General features: G+C 50.8%; 1 protein-coding gene across 2 annotated transcripts in view; it reads right to left on the bottom strand.

The window, feature by feature from the left end:
* The window catches only part of CPAMD8 (C3 and PZP like alpha-2-macroglobulin domain containing 8), a 98,589-nt gene that overhangs the window by 66,443 nt on the left and 9,823 nt on the right, over positions 1–22,323 (bottom strand). For both annotated transcript variants that reach the window (XR_011567475.1, XM_070792583.1), the window contains exons 4-13: positions 18,647–18,812; positions 18,516–18,568; positions 16,646–16,663; positions 16,170–16,224; positions 14,598–14,711; positions 12,948–13,032; positions 11,784–11,892; positions 9,040–9,267; positions 6,615–6,785; positions 3,589–3,717 (exon numbers count right to left, since the gene is read on the bottom strand). Coding sequence is in view for 1 of the 2 variants with exons in the window: in XM_070792583.1 (XP_070648684.1) it covers positions 3,589–3,717; positions 6,615–6,785; positions 9,040–9,267; positions 11,784–11,892; positions 12,948–13,032; positions 14,598–14,711; positions 16,170–16,224; positions 16,646–16,663; positions 18,516–18,568; positions 18,647–18,812 (1,128 nt within the window). In the remaining variant the exon portion in view is untranslated. The remainder of the gene's footprint in view (positions 1–3,588; positions 3,718–6,614; positions 6,786–9,039; positions 9,268–11,783; positions 11,893–12,947; positions 13,033–14,597; positions 14,712–16,169; positions 16,225–16,645; positions 16,664–18,515; positions 18,569–18,646; positions 18,813–22,323) is intronic.

Genomic DNA, 22,323 nt, shown 5'->3' with positions numbered 1-22,323 from the left:
GAGGAGAGAAGTACAATGCATGATTCTGCATGGGATCCTGGACCAAAATAAAGGAATCCCTGGAAAAACTAGGGAAATCAAAATGAAGTCCAGAGTTTAGTTAACAGTCATCTCCAGCGCTCATTTCTTAGTTTTCACAATTGTACCATGGTTTGTACATGAGATGATGACATTAGAAGGAAGTGTGAGTGGCCTTTTTTGCCAAAATGCAAAGGCCGATTCTAAAATTCATATGGAAACGCAAAGGATCCAGCATTAACCAAAACAATCTTAGAAAAAGAACAAAGCTGTAAAACTCACACTTGCCAATTTCAAAAATCATCTTCAAGACACTGTGGTCCTGGCAAAACGACAGACATACAGATCAATACGATAGAACTGAGAGTCCAGAAATAATCATCTATGGCAAACTGATTCTCAACAAGGGTGCCAAGATCATTCGATGAGGAAAGAATAGTCTTTCCCGCAGATGATTCTGGAACAACTAGATCTCCAAATGCAAAAGAATGAAGTTGAACCCTACCCTCACACCATATAAAAAAATTAACTCAAATGATTCAAAGACTTAAATGTAAGAGCTAAAACTATAAAACTCTTAGAAGAAAGCATAGGGGTAAACTCTCACGACCTTGGCTTTGGTAATGATGTCTTTGAGACAGGCACCAAAAGCAAAGCACCAAAAGAAAAATAACAAAGAACTTGGATTTCACCAGAAGTTTAAAATCTTTGTTGCATCAAAGGACACTATCAGGAAAGTGAAAAGACAACACACAGAATTGGAGAAAATGCTTTCGTGTCATGTATCTGATGAGGGTGGAGTGTCCAAAATATATAAATGACTCTCACAAAAACAAAAAGCAAACAACACTTAAAAAATTTAAAACAGTAAGGGAAGCTAGAGGGAGGAGATAGAGGGACTCTCTGCACTGTATGGGCAACTGTTCTGTAACTCTAAAATTATTTCAAAATTTAAAAAGAAAAAAAAAGGAAGTATGATGGTAACCGATTATAACATAGTGGATACTTTTTTAGAAGTATATAAGATGACAGGCACTCTAAAAACAATCACACAACTAAAATATTGGTGGAGAAAGTTCTTCACAGAGGAGCACCAACTGGTAAGTGCAAAAGGGATGCAAGAATCGTAATAAATGCATAAATCAGAATCTTTATCCTGAAGCCCCAAAGTGATAACTGATTACAGCAGGAATCATCAGAGATGCTAAAGGCGGGACTTCCTTGGCAGTCCGATGGTTAAGACTGTGCGCTTCCACTGCAGGAGGCGTGGATTTGATCCCTGGAAGGGGAACTAAGATCCTGCATGCCATAACACACACCCCACTCCAAAAAAAGATGAAAAAAGCATTGGGCGAAAGGTTGCTGAGGGTCAGAATACTGTGGCAGGGCCTCCGTGTCACCCAGATTATTTATTAGCCTCGCCTGCAGAAGAGCTGGTAGGAACTAGACTGGGACCGAGGATAAGATCAGCTTCAGCAAGGGTGGGGCTGCCCAAAACTCTGCCTCCTGACAGAAGGTGATAAAAGTAGCATGTCCATAGTAACATTACTGAAACAGTGCTTCAGCCTGAATCTCATTCAGAATGTGGGATCATCTACAAGACCACAAGCTTGGATTCTTCACAAAAGTCACGGTGATGAAAAGGTCCCAGCTCAGGAGTGATTACAGACACAGAAGAGCAAATGCAACATATAAATGGATCCTGAATAAAATCCGTGCACACACACACACACACAGGTGAATACACACAAGCACACTCACACACGGGTGCACATGACTATGCAGACAAGCATGGGTGTGAATCCACACTATAGACACTCTATATCTTGAGGACACCTTTGAAAATCTGATGATTGCTGGTGAATTAAATAACATGATTAATACAACTTTCTTAGATAGGATGACTGAAAATCAGGTTGAAGAATGTCTTTATTTTTAAGACTGGAGAATTTAAGAGGGAAGTATCAAGATATCTGTAACTTACTTTCAAATGCTGCAGCCAAAAAAAAGTGGAGAGAAATGGATGAATGGGTGAGTGAATGGATGGGTAGATGGATGGGTATGTAGAAGATGGATGGGTGGATGGATGGATGGGTGGGTGGGAAGGGGAGGATGAATGGATGGATGGGTGAGAAGATGAGAGGATGGGTGGATGGGTGGATGGATGGATAGATGGCTGAGTAGATGGTTGGATGGATAGGTGGGTGAATGGATGGGTGGGTAGATGGATGGAGCAAAATATCAATTCATAAATCTAGGTGGAAGGAACATGGTTATTATACTATTTTTTTCTATTTCTCTCTAAATTTATAAACATCTTCCTTATAATGACACCCAAACAAAAGTCTGCTCCGGTTTGAGATGTTGCAAAAAAACAAGGAAAGAGCACAAACTTTTTTCTTCTTCTCATGAACTAACCCTATGGCATCAGAGTCACCCTGAAAAACTGGGGTGACAGCCCCCATTTGCAGAGCAGCTCCTCGCTGCACATCCCTTGGTGCTGGAGGAAAGGAAGAGGACCCCGACACAGAGCCTGGACTGGACCAAGCACAGCCACTCTTGCCTCAAATTCACACTCAGGGCCCCTCAATGAGAGTCTGGGACAGGGAGAGTGGGCGCCTGCTGATCTGACTCAGGCAAGACAGAGGTGTCCCTCCCAGGGGGAAGTCTGAGCTGCCCTGCCAAGTCCTTGCCTACTGGGAACACGGGTCCCGGCAGCTGGGACACAGGACTCCTTCCCGTCCACACGGGAAGGCAGCCAACGCCAGCCTCCCCACGCTGCACCGCTGATTGAGCAGCATTAAAACCAGAACAGCATGTTCAGCCAAGTTGGGCACGATCTCAGTGGAGTTTCTCATTCTCATTACCCCCACAGAGGGCCACTCAGCCCTGGTGCACAGGCAGCCCCAACTCCTCAGTCCCTGCATCCCAGGGACCCCTTGAAGACTCAGGTTTCGGCAGAACTCCTAGGGTAGGGAGTGTCAGAGGTTTATGGGACTGGTAGGGTCTGGGAGACCCATCATCAAGTGGCTTCCACAAGAGACAGTACTGGCGAGCCTGTCACCACCACGGCAGCTGGGCTCAGCCTCCTGTGCTCTCAATTAGGAGCGTTAACAGTGTGCTGTATAAAACACGCGTGCAGGCATGTGTGCATGCTAAGTCGTTTAAGTCGTGTCCAGGTCTTTGTGACCCCACGGACTGTAGCCCACCAGGCTCCTGAGTCCATGGGATTCTCCAGGCAAGAATACTGGAGTGGGTTGCCATTTTCTTCTCTGGGGGATCTTCCCGACCCAGAGATCTAAGCCAGGTCTCTGGCACTGCAGGCAGATTCTCTACTGTCTGAGCCACCAGGGAAACCCTGTCACTTATGTTATATATGGACCCTAAAAATGAAAACGAATGAACATGACAAGACAGAAACACACTCATACAAACAGAGAAAAAACTGGTGGTTACCAGTGCGCAGACAGAAGGGAGGAGCAGCGCGCGCAGGTCCCCTGGGGGCAGGTGCGTGCTGCTTGCTTCCTGGGCCCCCTCCTGCCTGGGCAAGGGCGCGCCTGAGAGCCTTACCTGCAGGGGATGGGACGGCGGCTGCAGCTGCAGGTAGCACTGGCTGGGGGAGTACCAGCTGCTGAGGGAGAGGTAGCTGGGCAGGTACTGGGCCCCCACGGGCTTTCCGCTGAGTGCCGTCACCTTGGTCTGAAGAAGACAGGGTATTCGGTCAAGGTTTGGAGGCTTGGTGTAGGAAGGAGGGTCCTGGGGATGCTTCCACCTGCCTTGTTCTGCAGCAAGACCCTCTCATGCTCCCATTTCCCTCTGGAGAAGCCCCTCCCCAGTTCTCAGAGAATGGGGTCCTGTGTGGCGAGCTCGTTCTCTCCCATCTCCACAGGAAGCAAGTGTCAAAGACTGGCCACAGGGTGTTGGGGGCTGGCTCAGTCAGGGGTGGGTGGCCCACTGAGAGGGCAGTTCCATCACGTATTAAGGACCCCCACGTCCTGGGCTTGCCGGCAGCCACAGGGGCTTCTCGGAGGGTACAGCCTGCTTCGGAAGTGAGCACAGGGGAGATGGCGGTCAAGAGAGGGGGCAGCTGTGCTGGACTGCATCCCTGGGGCTCTGGATGCAGCTCCGCCTGGAGCCCTCAGACCCCTCTCTGAACACCCCAGGGACTGGCAGTTAAACTACTTTTGCTCCTTTGGGAGTTCAAACCTGCTGCCTTCACTTGCTGCTGGAAGAATGCAGTTAACACAAGGAAGATGCCAGAAGCAGGGTATGGGGCACGGGTTTGTCTAAGACTTCTGTGTGACACAGAATAAAGAAGCTGGCCTGCCTTAATCCCAGTTACTGGGAGATAGCCTCTAAGCCCCTGGGATTCTCCAAGAGATGGGAGTGTCTGTGTTACTCACGGCGGGTACTGATAATGCGTGCTAAGGAGCAATTCAAGATGGGGACAGCCAAGCCAGAAAGACCGATCATGGGATTAGAGGGTAGGGGCTCTGAACCACGTGATGTGGTATCAAGTTGACCTCAAGAGAGGGGAGATGGCTAGAGACTGAGTTCAGTCATGGGGTCAATGATAAATCAGTCAAACCTATGTAATGAAATCCCAATAAAAGCTGTGGACCCTGAAGGTGAGTGAGCATCCAGATGGGCAGTGCTTTCTGTAAGTGTTGTGGGGAGGGCGAGGTGTCCCAGATTCACAGGGACAGCACACAAAGCCATAAATTTGGGACCCTCCAGCTCTCGTCCTATACATGTGTGTCTCTCTCTTTGGTTGGTCCTAATTTGAATCATTTCGCTATATAAAAAATATATTTGCACATACAGAAAGTTGCTAAGAGAACAGACCTGGTGTGCCCAGTCCCTCAGCGTGTCTGACTCTTTGTGGCCCCATGGACTGTAGCCCGCCAGACTCCTCTGTCCATGGAATTCTCCAGGCAAGAAGACTGGAGTGGGTTGCCATTTCCTCCTGCAGGGGACCTTCCCCACCCAGGGACTGCACCTGCATCTCTTGTGTCTCCTGCATTGGCAGGTGGGTTCCTTACCACTAGCACGATCACAGATCTTACAGATTCTCATCACAAGAAAAAAAAAAAGTGTAACTGTACGGCAATTGAACACACTGTGGTGTCATTTCATAGTACCTACATATATTGCATCATTACACTGAACGCCTGCAATGACTATGTTACATGTCAATTATATGGAGAGACAGACACACACACATATATATGTCAACTAAAAGTAAAGTTTAAAATTCATCCTTCTTTTTAAGAAAACAATTAATTAAAGACCTTTTCTTAGGCAGTATTTGGTCACAGAAATAGACTGTCTTTCTATTAAAGTGACATTTTTGGGAAATGCTGATTTTTGGTTATATGTCTATGAGAGACAACATTATTCTGCTAATTCTAGTATTTGGAGTCACTTGGGTTTTGCTGCCACCTAATTCTTAAAAGACTAATGGAAATTAAGGGGTGTCTTTCAATCATTAAAAAATCTGTACTTGTTAGGTCCTGGGGTAGCTGGAACCCCAAATTTGTAGCCAGCTGGTTAAAACTGTTGGTGGCCTGGAGACCTCTGGCTGTTAAAAATCTTTAGGGACATGCTGCCCACAGGGGACACAGTGATCCCAAGTGTCCTCGGCTCCCACCTACACACTGATTCTCAGCTGCCCCTGTCTCCACCACCCCAGCGTCCGTGGGGCCACCGTGCCCACCGTCAGCCACAGAGACGAGGGCTGGGATGTCCTCTCTGTTACTCCTGCTCCTCCCGTCCCTGACAAGGGGACACCAGGTCCTGCCAATTCTGCCTCCACAGCCCCGTCATTGCCTCCCACCTGCACATCTGTGACCTCACCCAGACACCACCCCCAACTATGGACACTAGAGTGGGGTGTGCATGTGCGTGTTCAGTCACGTCCCATTCTGCAGCCCCAAGGACTGTAGCCAGCCACACGCCTCTGTCCACAGGATTTCCCAGGCAAGCATACTGGAGTGAGTTGCCATTTCCTCCTCCAGGGGATCTTCCTGACCCAGGGATTGAAGCCTTGTGTCTCCTGCATTGGCAGGCAGATTCAAACCACTGCGCCATTTGGGAAGGCCTCTGGAGTGGGGAGAGGTTATAAAAATCAGACCATTCAGTCCACCTGACTCTGACACTGCCTTCTGGGTGGACCCTAAGCAACATCCTTTGAGGTAAGGGGAAGCCCCACCGGCTCCCTCCTCCGTATCTTCCTGCAATGGCTCGGCCAGCTGGGCACTGCAGAACCTAATTATACTATGACTGCAGTTCTCTGGGCCTCTGCATATGTTGTTCCACCTTCCGGGAAGCAGCCTGGCTGAACCTCCCCCTGGTCAGGAGTCCACCTGGGAAGATCCTTTGCGGGGAGCCAGACACCCTGACACTTTCTCAGCATCCTGCCTCCCTCTGGGGTGTTTGGTTTATCTGACCTCCTGGCCAGCTCTCCCATCAGACTGAACTCACTCAGGGCAGGTGCCAGACCCAGGACGACTGACCCAGTGCCTGAGCGTGGCCTGGAGGAGGGACCAAACCCATGTCTGCTGGCTGAATGACAAGGGTCTAGGTGACTCACGCACCTCCAGCCACACATGCTGGGCTGACATAGGGATGGAGGGGATTTCAAACTCCACCAGCCCACCCTGGGACACAGACTCCACGGTGTAGATGTTGTCCTTCGGCGTCAGTTCTGCCCTGATCTGGACGGTCACTCCCTCCGCAGGGCTACCATCCGGGTACGACAGCTCCACCTGGAATGGGTCACGAAGGAGTCACTGTGGTTAGGCTGGTGACACCCCCCAAACTGATCTACAGACTCGGCCCAATTCCCCAGCAGAATCCCAGCCAGCTCCCTTGAAGCAATCGACAATTTGATGCTAAGGGGCCCCAAACAGCTAAAGCAATCCTGTTAAATAATCAAGAACTCATACATCCAATTCCAAAACTTGCTACAAAGTGCAGTGGTGAAGACGCTGCACCTGATGGAACTCATGTGAGGACAGATATGAAAACTGATGGATCAGAATTGACGGTGCAGAAATAAGTCCAGCCATCTACAGCCAATTGATTATCGAAAAAGATCAAAACATGGCGAAGGGGAATCCCCTGGCAGGTTCAGTGGTTAGGGCTCCTCCCTCTCACTGCAGGGGGCACGTGTTCAATCCCTGGCCAGGGAAATAAAATCCCGCATGGCACATGGCATCGCAAAAGAAAAGGATTACAGTCAATTGACTTTTGACAAGGGTGCCAAGACCATTCGATGGGAAAACAACAATTCCTTCACCAAATGGTTCTGGGATAACTGGATCTCCAGATGCAAAAGAATGAAGCTGAACCCCAACCTCACACCATGTGCCAAAATTAACTCAAAATGAATCAGAGACCTAAATGTAATGGTTAGAACTACAAAATACTTAGAAGATAACACAGGGGAAAGCTTTTATGACCTTGGACTTGGCAAAGAAGTCACAAGGCACAAATCACCAGCCATTTACCTGGTGCCCCAGCCAGGAAGGAACAGCGCAAGCAGTGTGGTGGAAACAGTTCCATGTGACTCTTAGACCTCACTCATTCCAGCAGGTAGAAAAGGCAGTCAGAGAGAGGGGTTCAAAAGACATGGATGTTGTGAAGAAATATGGTCAGTGGTTCCTGAAAGATCCTGGAGCACCTCTCAACTGTGCAGGTATCTGGTGATGGGGTGACCAGTTCCATTCTTTTTTTTTTTTTTAATGTGGACCATTTTTAGTCTTTATGGAATTTGTTACAGTATTGTTTTTGTTTTCTGTTTTGGTTTTGGCCACAAGGCATGTGCGATCTTAGCTCCCCAACCAAGGATTGAATCCGCACCGCCAACTTGAAGGCGAAGTTTTAACCACTGGACTGCCAGGGTATTCCCAGCTCCATTCTTTAATGCAGATATGAAATGAGTGCTAAGTCGCTTCAGTTGTGTCCGACTCTTTGCGACCCTATGGACTGTAGCCCACCAGGCTCCTCTGACCATGGGGATCCTCCAGCTGAGAATATTGGAGAGGGTTGCCAAGCCCTCCTTCAGGGGATCTTCCCGACCCAGGGATTGAATTCATGTCTCTTAGGTCTCCTGCACTGGCAGGTGGGTTCTTTACCACTAGTGCCACCTGGGAAGCCCCTAATGCAGAGAGTGGATGATTTCCTGGGTGTAGGTGAAACACTCCCCTTTCACTGAATGGACGGCCCCAAGTCCACTCATACATATTCCGTATGGTGCCTTAGCTGGGACCCTCAAACCCAGGGGCACATGAGCCATGCCTCTGCGCATGGAACAGAGAGCTGGGGGTGGGGGCTGAGATCTCATCATAGAGGAGGGAAGGGAGGTCCCAGAGCAGAGCAAGAGGAGCAGGAACAACATGAAGACAGGTCTCTAGGACCCTGTGGGTGACCCATGGGATGCAAAAGGGAAGAGGGGTGTGGGTGCCAGGCAGAGGCAAGCGTCACCCTGGGGTGACACAAGGCTCCACTGGTCTTGCCCTCCCTTCCCCCCAAATTCCACTTGAAACCAGATGCCCCAGTTCAGCATCTCGAATCTCTAGTCATCTCAAATTTTACTGTGTAGAAGAATGGTGTAGTAGGTGGAAGGGAGGCAGGGGCTTGTTCTAAATGCCACTCCCCACAAGGGAGCTGAATCAGACTGTCTCAGAGACGGGGATCTGCCTTTTATGAACTTAGTAGTTAAGTCCTCTAGACATAAAGTCAACCCAATTAAAGAAGGCGATACCATCATGGGACTGATTTAATAAGTGGATACATAGCATTGGGTTTGGTGCTCTAGGTTTGGAAATGTCTAACTATGCTCAGCCTTTAAAGCAGCCCTTAATCCCAAGACGGCAAAAGTTCTTGGTTTTCAACCACATCACGGCTGCAGGGCCTTGCAGGGGTTACACAGTGGTCCTCGGGCAGGAGTTAGGGTGGGAGGCGGCACAGAGCCTGTGACCTTGGCAGGGCCTGCTGGGCACCATGCCTGGGGCTTACCTTCCCCACGTAGGACAGCCCCGGCTTAAACTGCTTCCTCGTGTCCTTGGAGTACCGGATGTCCACCAGTTGCCTCTGGACCGGAGTGGAGTCGTCGAAGGCCACCTGATGGCTCCCGTCCACAGCGGTCACCGTGGCCCAGATGCTGATGGTGCCCCGGAAGTGCTCGGGGACGTCGGCCGGAATCATGTCCTTCACACAGATGCTGAAGTCCTGGGAGCCATGGATCTGGAGGTAGGAGACACACAGGTCGTGCTCAGCCAGAGCTGAGCGGCTCTGAGAGATGACTCACAAACACACAGCTCAAGAAGGTGCCCCTCTGGCCGCTTGGAGGACCAGGGGGACACTCGATGACCCATCCATTCTATGCTGTGCATCACTGCATGGAGGCTGAGTCCCTGGCTGGATATGCATTGTTTTCTAGGAGGAACGAGGTCAGCTCTTTGGGCAGAAGCTGAAACAACCCCTCGGGCCAGACTGCAAGGTTGGGACTTGAACCTGGTCAGCCACACGCTGGAGCACTGGTTCCCCTCCCATGCACAGGGTACAGACCTCACCCCCCCACCCAGTTAACTCCATCTCAGGACTGCTCCCAGGGGCAAATAATCCACGTCCGTAAACAGCTGTGGAGTGAATTACTCAGTAAAGAGAACGTTAAGACAAGAGCTACCGGGGCAGCTTCTAGGGAGAATGGCTAGGATAACAAGAGCACGAGCACCAGGCACGGAGGAGGTGAGAGGCCAGAGTATCCACTCCACAGAAGAGAAGCCACGGTGACACAGAGAGAGGACGCATCCCGGGGGCAAAAGGACGAGGAAGTTGGTTCGGGTGGAGGTAGAGAGGAGGTGGGGATGACAGGACTCAGCCCCAGAATCTCCAGGACTGCTTGTATATGTTGCATAGTGGCACGCGCACAGTGGGATTTTAAGTTGAAGAAGAAAAATAAAAACCAGATTATGAAATTTTACATGCAAGGGGGTGTGAAATCATGTAGCCACTTTAGGAAAAAAAAATCTGGGAATTCCTCAAACAACTAAACGTAGTCACCACTCAGAGACTGAACATCCAGATGGAGACTAATTGGAAAAGACCCTGATCCTGCGAAAGATTGAGGGCAGGAGGAGAAGGGAGCAACAGAGGATGAGATGGTTGGAGAGCATCACCAACTCAATGGACATGAGTTTGAGCAAACTCTGGCAGACAGTGAAGGACAGAGAAAACCTGGAGTGCTACAGTTTATGGGGTTGCAAAGAGTTGGACATGACTTAGCGACTGAACAAGTATAGAGAAAAATAACTCTGACTCAAGATCTGCAGGCACCAGTGTAGGAAGCCAACCCATTACAGTCAGCTCTCCATACCCACAAGTTTCACACCCATGGATTCAACCAACTTCGAAGAGTTTCTGTGCGAGGCTGGTTGAATACTAGGATGCAGAACCCACAGACGTGGAAGAGCCAGCTGTATCTACAAGTCAGGCTTGTAAGAAGTCAGACCTCTATCTCTATAGCAACCCAACAACAACCCCTATAACAATCAGCCCCAAATGGCCAGGACCTAATAATTGACTATTTCCCTGATATTTGCCCCCACTTCCATCTTAGAAACAATTGCTGTTGTTCAGTCACTGAGTCGTGTCTAACTCTTTGCAACCCCATGGACTGCAGCACACCAGGCTTCCCTGTCCTTCACCATCTCCCAGAGTTTGCTCAAACTCATGTCCATTGAATCCGTGAGTCATCCAACCATCTCGTCCTCTGTCGTCTCCTTCTCCTCCTGCCTTCAATCTTTCCCAGCACCATGATCTTTTCTAATGAGTCGGCTCTTCACATCAAGTGGCCAAAGTATTGGAGCTTCAGCTTCAGCATCAGCTTTTCCAGTGAATACTCAGGGTTGATTTCCTTTAGGATTGCCTGGTTTGATCTCTCTGCAGTCCAAGCAACAATTGGAAAAAGTCAAATATGCACCCCTCATCAATTACATTGGATGCCTGCTTCTATTACCCCATGACTTCCACATGCCAATAGCCTCCCATCATGGCACACCAGAAGCCTTTTCCATTTTTCACTATAAATCTTTTCCACTTCTCCACCTGCCTTTTGAGTCTCTGCCAAACACAAGTGATGGTGGCTGACTCCCTTGCTGCAAGCTATGAATAAAGATCCTTTGTTTGTCCTTATTCAGGTGATCATATTTGATTCAAACCATAGAACTCAGGAATTCCAAATCCAAGAGATACATCACACAAAAATATACATGAATGTTCCTAGCATTATCCATCAAAAGTCAAGAAGCAATAACTTGTGGGACTGCCCTGGTGGTCCAGTGGTTAAGCCTCTGTGCGTCCACTCCAGGGGCATGAACAGTACCTTCTATATGGATACCTGAATTGCATGTTACGTGAATTATGTCTCAATAAAACGTTCCATACCTGAATTGCATGTTATGTGAATTATGTCTCAATAAAACGTTTCCTTTACCTACAATAACATCCTAAGAAGAAAGATATCAAAATAGCAATACTGGCTATGTCTGTCTATCAGAGGACAAGTCAACTTTATTATTTCTTTTTTATATGTTCTAGCCTCTATGTTCAGCCTGTAAGAATTTTATCATCAGGAAAATTCCCACCATACAAACTGTTCTGGAAACTAAAATAAAATGGGTGATCACAGAGCCGAAGCCAAGAGCAGGCGCTGTGGGAAGGGACCTACTGGGTGACAGCTCCAGGTTCCTGCTCCTCACCTTGGTGGTCCTAAGGATGGGGCGCCCCACCTCCTGGCTGTAGTACCCCACACCATTCACAGTCATGTTGACGGTTAAAGTTCCCGAGACAGGTTTCCCAAAGGTATACCTGGAACGAAAGGACAAAGAGTAGTAAGTTTCACAAGCAGGGGCCCAGAGGATAGTGGGGAGGGGTCAGTCTCAGAAAGGCCCTGAGATCCTCTACACCAAGCTTCATGTTGGACAGAAAAAGAGACCAAGGGTCAGAGAGGAACTCTGGACCCAAAGAAGCGGAGTATGTGAGACAACTGTTGAGGTGGGGCACTGGAGTAAGGCAGAACGGAGTATCGAGCAACGGTAAGCAACAGGAAGGCCTGGCTAGGCTTAAGTGCCCAAGGAGTTCAACTTTGAACCAGGGATCTGATTTCTTTGAGCTTCGGTTTCCTCACGGAGAATGAGAATAAACCATCTTCTCAAGAATGTAGGTGAAATACTTAAATGTACGTATGTCATGCCTGATGCAGTGGAGACAACTGCTTACTGGGACACAGGAGCAAGACAGGAGCAAAATTGAAAAAGAAAAAACAATAAAAAACGCCCAGAATTTTTACAGTATTTTCTGGACTATAAAATGGGCGTGTATCCAGCGCGCCCTTGTATTTTTTTCGGGGAAGAAGCGCAAGGGAGACGTCTCAGCCACAACCTCCGGCAGTTGGCAGAGCTGGGGCGGGAACACGGCCTCGTAGAGCCCTCCCAGGGGCCAGAAAGGAATAGCGCCTCTTGACATCCTCTGGTTGACCCTCACGTCGAGCTCTGTCAACAGCCTGGTCATTAGGGTCGCAAAGAGTCGGACACAACTGAGCGACTGAACAACAAGTGCTCAAGAATATCCCTCTGGGGTCAGCCCACGGGACATGGACGCCGTCTGCGGGGGAATGCGGCATTGCTGAAGGGGTGTGCCCTACGGAGGGGCGTGTCCTAGGGGCGGGGCGTGTCCTGGGGGCTGGGCTGCCCTGCGGAGGGGACTCTTCTAGGGGAGGTGCAAGTCCAAGGAGGAGAGGATGTGCCCGGGAGGAGGGGTGAGTCCTAGGGGAGAAGCATGCCTGGGAGGCGGGGCGGGGGTGTCCTGGGCGGGGCGGGCCCACGGTTGGAAAGGCTCGAATATAGTGGCCGCCTCTTTCTCACCTGGCTTGCACAGTGCCGGTTTCACATGTGTCCAGGTCCCGGATATAAGCGGGTGGGTCAATAAGGAGCTCAAACTTCGGCAGCACTGAAGGGAGAGAGCAGAGAGGAAGGAGGCAGGGTGCCTTCCACCACCGGGGTGGCTCCAGAAGGGTGCTGGAGGTGAGCGCAGCAAACTGAACTCCAGGGCCTCACTGCTGACATGCACAGGCAGCTCTCTGGGGATTCTGTGGGCCACACCTATTTTCCATCTTTGAGGGACCAACACGCTGTTTTTCTCAGGGGACCATATCTCATCACTTTTAGGCCATCTGCATGGAGTGTAGCCAATCGCAGCCCATCCCAGGGGTGCAGAAGTAGCCAGGCTTCTGGAGCAGTTATGGGCATTCTAAGGGTGCTTGTGGCTGGGGACAGTCCCTTCCTTGCTGCCCTGGGCACACCCACCCATCTCATCACCTTGCACAGCCCACAGAGACATGGACACCAGGGAGCAGAACAGAGGAAACATGAAGACTCTGGTCCTTAGAGCTTGTTACATGAGCCTGTAAATCCCTTTTCTTTTCCTCACTGAGTCTGTACCAGGCTTCTGTTGCTTGGAACTTATAACCCTTTCCTCTATGGCTTTTCCTTTCAAGACCTTCTTCATGAAAGGAAGAGAAACCCTTGCCCCCATAAGGGAGAACTTTAGCACAGAAGCCACAGTATGGGACTCTGGCCCAGGTAGACTCCCCAGCTCTTGTTCCTTGAGCAGTTTCCTTAATGACTCTCCCAGCCTCAGTTACTCCATCTGTAAAATGGAGATACCTCATAGGTTCAGGATGAGGATGAAAGAAGAGAAGGAAATGACAGACTTTAAAAAAGAAGGCCATTCTGACACATGCTGCAACATGGACGAACCTTGAGGCATTATGCTCCATGAAATAAGTCATTCACAAAAGGACAAATATTATGATTCTACTTATACGAGGTCATATATTTTACCATGATTTATTTTGAAAGGTCATGACAGGGACTTCTCTGGTGGTCCAGTGGTTAAGACTGTGCTTCAAAGGCTGGAGGTGAGGTTTCAATCCCTGGTTGGTGAACAAAGATCCCACATGCCATGTGGCATGGCCAAAAAAAATCATAAGGAGGACATGAGAGGGGCTTTCCTGGTGGCTCAGTGGTAAAGAATCTGCCTGACAATGCAGGAGACACAGGTTCGATCTCTGATGCGGAAGGATCCCACATGCTGCGGAGCGACTAAGCTCACGTGCTACAACTACTGAGCCTGTGCTCTAGCTCCTGGGAGCCACAACTGCTGAGCCCACGTACTGCAGCTCCTGAAGCCCATGTGCCCTAGAGCCCCTGTTCGGCAACAAGCGGAGCCACCACAATGAGAAGCCCATGCACCGCAACTAGAGAGTAGCCCCTGCTCATCTCAACCAGAGAAGAGCCCGCATGTAGCAACGAAGACCCAGCACAGCCACAGATAAATAAATAATAGATTAAAAAAAGACAAGACAAAGACCCAGCCTTCCACTTCATGCCTGGCCCGACTGAGCCCCTAGTAAATGAGGCTCCTGCCATCTTCTTCCTTATTATCTGTGTCTTCACTGGGACTGTGGTTCCCCCAGGTCTAAAATCTTAAGAGCCTAAGATTCTCCAACTTACCATACTTCTGAACTTCAAAGGACCTGTTGAACACGTGGCCTTGCATTTCGACAAAAACAAACCATTCTCCGAGTACCGGCTGGTCAGACAAGGGGAAGGTCATGTTGGTGATGCCTGTGTGAAGAGAGACTCCCCCTCATCCTGGGGCAATTGTGTGGGCAGAGAGCCCAGCATCTGGTGGTGAGGTGCCCTGGGGACCTGGCCTCTCTCCCTCCCTGCACAGCCCCTCAAGGAAGCTCAAGGCCACCCCGAGGCTGGCAAGGGTTTGTGCAAAGCCAGCACCTCCTCCATAGACTAAGTTGGGGAAGCAGGGAGAGGGCACACTTAGGGTTCCTGGGGGAGCCCTGAGGCCAAAGCCAAGTGCAGCTGCTGCTGCTGCTAAGTCGCTTCAGTCGTGTCCAACTCTGTGCGACCCCAGAGACGGCAGCCTACCAGGCTCCCCCATCCCTGGGATTCTCCAGGCAAGAACACTGGAGTGGGTTGCCATTTCCTTCTCCAATGCATGAAAGTGAAAAGTGAAAGTGAAGTTGCTCAGTCATGTCTGACTCCTAGCGATCCCATGGACTGCAGCCTACCAGGCTCCTCTGTCCATGGGATTTTCCAGGCAAGAGAACTGGAGTAGGGTGCCATTGCCTTCTCCAAGAAGCCAAGTGCAGGCCATGAGCCAAATGAACCAGGGAAACAGGCCACCCAGCTGCTCCACTCTGCTCCACCTGAGTCATTCCCTCGGGGACAGAGAGTCGCACAAGCCCTGTCCCTACTCAGCAGCCCTCCCCAGGCATCTCAGAATCAAGAAGAGGGACATGGAGAGGGGTCAAGGCCAGCCCAGGGGACCTGGAGGTGTGTGTGATGCTGCACCAACCACCAGGACCCACCATGTTGGCTGGAGGCCCGTTCTCTGCGTTTGACTCACAGAGGACTCAGGGCTCTGCCGTGCTTATGCATCTCCCAGGTCGAGGTGCAAAACTGTTCACAGTCTCCCCAAATCCCTGCTACAGCTCTCCTCTCATGGGACTCCACTTCCGTTAGGGCCAAAGCACAAAAGGAGATGTCAGTTACACGGTCACAGGCATGCGTGCCTACTGAGTTGCTCAGTCGTGTCTGACTCTTTTACGACCCCATGAACTGTAGCCCGCCAGGCTCCTCTGACCATGGGATTTCCCCGCAAGAATACTGGAGTGGGTTGCCATTTCCTTCTCCAGGAGATCACTGTCATAGAGAAAGAAAAAAAAAAAAAAAGCCAGTTCCTCAGCCAAAGCAAAGCCTTCTGACTCCTAGCTGGAAAAGAAACGTCTTGTGTTGGGTGGAGGGTGAAGATGAGGAAGATCTGTAGTGGGAAGAAGTTAGGGATGCTAACAAACAAGGCCCTGATATTCCAGAAAGGTCTCAATTTATGGGAGGAGCCTCAGTTGGGATCCCAGAGACAGAAAGGTGGGCAGAGGGTCCCATGCTCCAGGAAAGGAGTGGCAGGTGTCGAGGCAGAGCACATCCTATTTTCCTGGAAGCTTTATCACATCTGCCACCCAAAGGTGCAGCCCCCAAACCACAGAAGGAATGAGAAGAGAGACTCACCACAGCACAGGGGCTCCAAGTGTCTCCATTCCATCATCCGAGAGCCTCGGGGGTCCTGCAAGATGACACACACGATAAGCTCAGGACAGCCCTAGTGTGCCTGGCACGCACGAGGACCTTCCAAGCCCCCTCTCTAGGACAGGACACGTGTCAAGACAGGCCCCAAGATTAGCTATTTGTGATGAGCAAACGGAAGCTCGGGGCATAGAAGGGACATGTCTGAAGACAAGAGGCCAGAAGAGGTCATCCTGACTCCCCATTTAGGGAGGTGCTTGAAAATCGACAAAGAGATGGGCAGACATGTACTCAGCTTATCCCAGGTTGAGTCAGGGACAGGGCTGGACCTGGTCTCAGCGTGTGAGGCACTGGGGCAGGCAGGGATCAACCCAGAGGGGGAGTAGTGCACAAAGACAGACCAGGTCTTGCAGACAGCAGGCTGTCCCCAAGCCAGAGCTGCAGAGGGGCAGGACACTCACCAGGATGTAAGCTTCCAGCTGCAAATGAGACAGACAGAGGCCGTAAGCAAACGCTCCTGAAAGACCGAAGCCCTCTGTACACGCGGAGTGTTCATCCCTTGGGACAGGCTCAGGTGCTGTAATGGGTTGAATGGTGCCCCCTTCTCCCCTAATTCATATGTGATGTCCTCAGCCTCAATTCTCAGAACGTGTCTATATTTGGAGATGGTGGTGATTTCAAGGTCCCTAGCACAGGTCCTGGGCTCTCCTGGTGGCTCAGTGGTAAAGAATCCACATGCCAATGCAGGAGACGTAGGTTCAACCCCTGGATGGGGAAGGAAATAGCAACCCACTCCAGGATTCTTGCCTGGAAAATCCCACAGACAGAAGAGCCTGTCAGGCTACAGTCCATGGGGTTACAAAGGGTAGGACACAACTGAGTGACTAAACAATGACAAAGCATCAGTCCCAGTCCAATAGGACTTGTGTCATAAGAAAGGAAAATTTGGAAACAGATGGGAGTGAAGGGAAGACAAAATAAAGATGAAGAGAGATGTGCAGTTACCAGCCTAGGAGGGAGGCCTGGAACAGGTTCTTCACTCATGGTCCTTGCTGTTGTTGTTCAGGCACTCAGTCGTGTCTCTCTGCGGCCCCACGAACTGCAGCATGCCAGGCTTCCCTGTCTTTCACTATCTCCCAGAGTTTGCTCAAATTCATGTCCACTGAGTCAATGATGCTATCTAACCATCTCATCCTCTGCTGCCCTCTTCTCTTGCCTTCAATCTTTCCCAGCATCAGGGTCTTTTGCAATGAGCTGGCTCTTCATGTCAGGAGACCAAAGTATTGGAGCTTTAGCTTCCGCATCAGTCCTTCCAATGAATATTCAGGGTTGATTTCCTTTAGGATTGACTGGTTTGATCTCCATGCAGTCCAAGGAACTCTCAAGAGTCTTCTCCAGCACCACAATTGGAAAACGTCAGTTCTTCTGCGCTCAGCCTTCTTTATGTCCAGTTCTTATATCACATGGTACTTGGAAGGAATCAATTCTACTCACACCCTGATCTTAGACTTCTAGGCTCCAGAACTGGGAAAGAATGCATTTCTGCCCTGTAAGTCGCCCAGCAAGCTCACGCAGTTGCCAACGGCAATGAGGGTGGCTGAGCCCCATTTAGTGGTCTCTGTGATCTTTGCTCCCGATCACAGCCCTGCCCTCCCTCGCACCCCAAGAAGGACAACCCCTCCAAGCAGCCCTCGCAGGTGGCAACTGGGTTGTTTCTAGGGATGCCAGGTTCCTTTCAGGCCTGGGATGCACGCTTTTCTCTCTGAACCTCCAGCACCAGCCTGGAGCCTGGCTTCCAGCTGGTGCCCATCAGTGCCAAACTGAACACTCCACACCAGCTCCAGGGAAGGACAATTGCTTGCACACCTGTGCCTCCTGAACCCAACGTCACGCTCTGCCGGGTCCCATGCGTGGCTGACCCTGTGCACGTAGATACAGCCCCACCAGCTCGGGGTTGTCCATATTGCATCCAGGGGCACCAAGAAACTTTGTACTTTGAATTCAACGTCCTGTGATTTATCCTTCTTGGACTTCACCCATTTTAGGCCCTCAACCAACCTCCAGAAGAACACAGGCAGCTGCCCGTATGGAGGGCCACTGGCCACCGTGGGGACCTCTGGAAGAAGCACTTCCACTAATGCCCTGGCCTCTCTCTGTCACACAGACCTCCCTCCTGGCTCCCCCAGCAGATGTGGAGCCCCGGGAAGAAACCAAGAATGCAGGTAGAAATTGGAAGAGGCAGGAGGAAAGGCAAGTTGTGGATGATGGCCCTGGCCAGGCCGGACCCCGGTGGGTGAGTCCCAGGCACACGGTTTTAGAAGCCAATCTCACCTTTTCACTGGTGGGCCTCAGGTCTGGGGTGACGGTGAAGATGCTGATGAGCACTGGAAGAAAGGAGAGAGGGGTGTGGCAGCTCCCATCCATGGCCATCCCTCCCCCCGCAGCCCGCGCTGGCCGCCCACCTCGGTGCTTGGGTCTGTACACCGGCTTGTCAGTCTGAATGAATACGGAGGCTCCCCGGCTGTCCACGGTCACTGAAGTTTGGTTGTGGAAGAGGGGACCCTCCTCCACCCGCCAGTCACGGCCCCACACCTTCAGGAGAGCCTGGCCCCGGAGGCCCGTGGGCACCTGCAGGCAGAGCATGGAGCTTTGGGCAGGGAGTGTCGCCCTGGAAGGGATCCAGGTATTGAGAAAGCAGCATGGAGGTCTAAGTCAGGGGAGCACACCCGGGGTGACTGTTCCCCCCAGGAAACACTTGGCAGTTTCTGGAGACATTTTTAGGTGTCATAGTTGCAGGGAGCGGGTGCTACTGGAGTCTTGGGGGATGAAGGTCAGGGATGCTGTTCAAGACCCTGAGATGCAGAGGACGGCCCCACAGCAAGGAATGATCGGACCCCAAATGTCAGCAGTACCAAGACTGAGAAATCAAATGAGAAATGCTGGTCTACCTTGACATGACAGACCTTCTCTCCTTGCACTGCAAGCTTGCAAAAATATTCTTAGCCCTGTAGAATTAGCCTTGGAGTTACTGTAAGGGCTAATGTAGAACATCTTACCCAAATACGGTCCTTGCTGGTGAGTTGGGAAGAGGTGGCGATGGAGACCCCAGCCCCTTCATATACACAAATACTGACTCTTTGCAACCCCATGGACTATAACCTGCCAGACTTCTGGAAATGGGTTGCCACTTCCTTCTCCAGGGGATCTTCCCGACCTAGGGATTGAAGCCATGTCACCTGCATTGGCAGGCAGATTCTTTACCGCTGAGCCACCTGGGAAGCTTCATATATATAAACACGTGGTACACGCACATATTTTTTATATGTCATATGTATAAATAATATGTGCCTCTGCTTTGTCTCACTGTAAGCACTGCACACACATTTATCCAATCCCATTTATATGAAATGTCCAGGACAGGCTAATCCATAGAGACAGAAAGCAGATCAGTGGGTACCAGGGGCGGGAGGGAGCTGGGAAGTGGTGATACCTAATAGGGATGGGGTTTCCTTTTAGGGTGACAAAATAGTTCCCTACTCTGGAACTAGATAGGGGTGGGGATGGCACAACAGTGTGATGTGCTAAATGCCACTGAACTGTCCACTTTAAGATGGTTAAAGTAGAGGGGGATTCCTTGATGGTCCAGTGGTTAGAACTTGGTGCTGTCACTGCCAAAGGCCCGGGTTCAATCTCTGGTCAAGAAACTAAGATCCAACAAGTCTCACAGCATGGCCAAAAAAAAAAACCTTTTTAAAAATAATAAACAGTTAAAGTGGTTTAAAAAATTCTTTTTTGCCCCCTGGACAGATAAAACAACAACGATAACAGAGCTCCACTGCAGTCTTAAGGATTTGCCCAGGAGTTCACATTTTTCTTGGGCAAAATTTCCAGTGTTCTAGGGATGGAAGCCACCCTTTATACGGCCTTTTTTTTTTAAGTAATGAGCGGAACAGCCATGCATGTGACTCGTAACCTATAGAAGCCCCTTTTGTGGTTAAAACGAACGGAAGTCATGGCTCCCCGGGTGTGGCCAAGCACCGTGTATGCGATGCTATGAACCCCTGGGCGCCCGCCAGGTGGGCAGCCAGCGGCCAGCAGTCCTCACTGTGAGCCACATGAACCACCAGTCCCTGAGACCATCCGAACACGGGTGTTCCTCTTGCGGTTGTCAGCAGCCCCCTGTGTAGTCCCTCAAAGGGTGAAAAGGCCCTTGTCACCATCACTGGGAACCCCCTAAGTGGACTGCTGAATTATCGGACCATCCTCATGCCAGTGTGCCCACCTGGTGGATGAGGGCGGGTTGTGGCAGGGCCTTCTGTGTTCCTCCAGCGCCTTTCTCAGGCTGCCCCTCTTGTCTTCTGTGAACATCATCTGAGAGACCCTCCCTGCCTGCCCACCTGCCACCCTCAGGAGGGCGCACCTTAGGACTGTGGGGTCCCTCCTAACTGCAGTTGATCTTCAGGACCAACCTGAGGATAATCCTCTTGCTCTGACCCCAAAATCCTTACCTGCTTCTGTTTCTGGAAACCTCTCAGCATCGGCCAAAGACCTTCATGCAACGAGGGAAAATTCTCAGGCCACCCAGGGGAGTGGGCATGGACAGGTAGGAGGGAGCTGGTGGGGGACGTCGGGGGGCTGTGTGCCATCAGGTGGTTTGGAGGTGCAGGGACCAAGAAGCTGCCCCTGAGAACAGACAGGATCAAATGTGACCCTTGGGGACATGCAGTGAACCTGCCCCAGGTCTCGTAAGCCACAGAGCCACCGTTTCCAATTAAAATCTCAGCTTTAAGCAGCAGGCTTCCCTGGTGGCTCAGACAATAAAGAATCTGTCTGCAATGCAGGAGACCCAGGTTCAGTCTCTGGGTCAGGAAGATCCCCTGGAGAAGGGAATGGCAACCCACTCCAGTATTCTTGCCTGGAGAATTCCATGGACAGAGGAGGCTGGTTGGCTATAGTCCATGGGGTCACAGAGTCAGACACAACTGAGCGACTAACACTTTCACTACCTGCCAACCACCAGAGGTCTTTCTAGAATGTTCTAAACTGAGTTGATCCCCTTCCCCACCCCTGACCTCCATCATTCACATTCACTCCTTCAGCATCAGTGACAGCCAAGGACTTGGGGCTGAGATCCAAGCAGGGGAGATGGCCAGACAAAGCTGGTGCTGCGCCTCCAGCTGAGGGTGAAGGTGGGGGGCCTGGGGTCTGGCTAAAGCACGAGGCTCCCTGAGACTGGCTACCTGCAGCCTGAGGAGGGCTGTGTGGAGGAGACAGTTCTACCGCAGGCCTGTCCACTACCCAGATTAACGCCCAGCACCCCACCCCTCCAGGCCAGGGAGGCCGCTGGGGCCCTGGGTGTGGGTCCCAGGCTCCTGGACTCCGTGGGCATGCAAAACTCATCCTGGGAGAGAAGCCACCAGACTCACTGGACCCTCTGAGTTTCCAGCACATCGTAGTGCAGATGGGTGATCACGACTATAACACGATACACAACAGGCACCATGGATGCTGGTGACAGGCACCAGGGTTCCTCTCTGAAATGGAAACCACCCAATGCAGAGGAATTCGGGTCATGGCCGATTCTACAGGCTGGGGATCTAACTCCCACTGTTTATTGGGGCTCCTAGCTGGCTCCACTCCAGGCCACTGGCTGCTTTACTTTGCTTCCTTCCTGTCCCAGGACCTTTGCACTGGCTGTTCCCTCCACCTAGAATGCCCTCCCCTGCATGTCGCTTCCTGCCAGTTTCAGCTCAGAGGGGCCCTCCTGCCATACAAAATGTGATTCTAGATTCTATCCCGACTCCTCAGCATCTTCTTTCCCTGAAATGTTTTAAAATAAAATAGGATGCTTGCTAGTCTCTGAAGTGATCACACTTATGTAATTGGGGGCTTACTGTCTGACCTACCCCTTTACCCACCACCAATGAGGCTGGAGGCTGACAGCAACGAATGTGTCCAACTTCGTGCTTGGGATTTAATGGGTCTTGGTTACACAGATGCATGGGTAAGTCTGAAAAACTGGAATAAAACATCATGAGGTTTTAGGCATGTTTGCCTGAAAATCCCATTAAAGACCTCTTATCGTCATCCTCACTGCATAGGTGAGAAGACGAGACACAGACTGGGCAGGGCCTGCCCT

Source organism: Bos indicus, chromosome 7 (assembly GCF_029378745.1).
Source record: "Bos indicus isolate NIAB-ARS_2022 breed Sahiwal x Tharparkar chromosome 7, NIAB-ARS_B.indTharparkar_mat_pri_1.0, whole genome shotgun sequence".
Taxonomy (NCBI): Eukaryota; Metazoa; Chordata; class Mammalia; order Artiodactyla; family Bovidae; genus Bos; species Bos indicus.
Note: the sequence above shows the minus strand (reverse complement) of the source record. Positions and strands in the feature narration are given on the sequence as shown.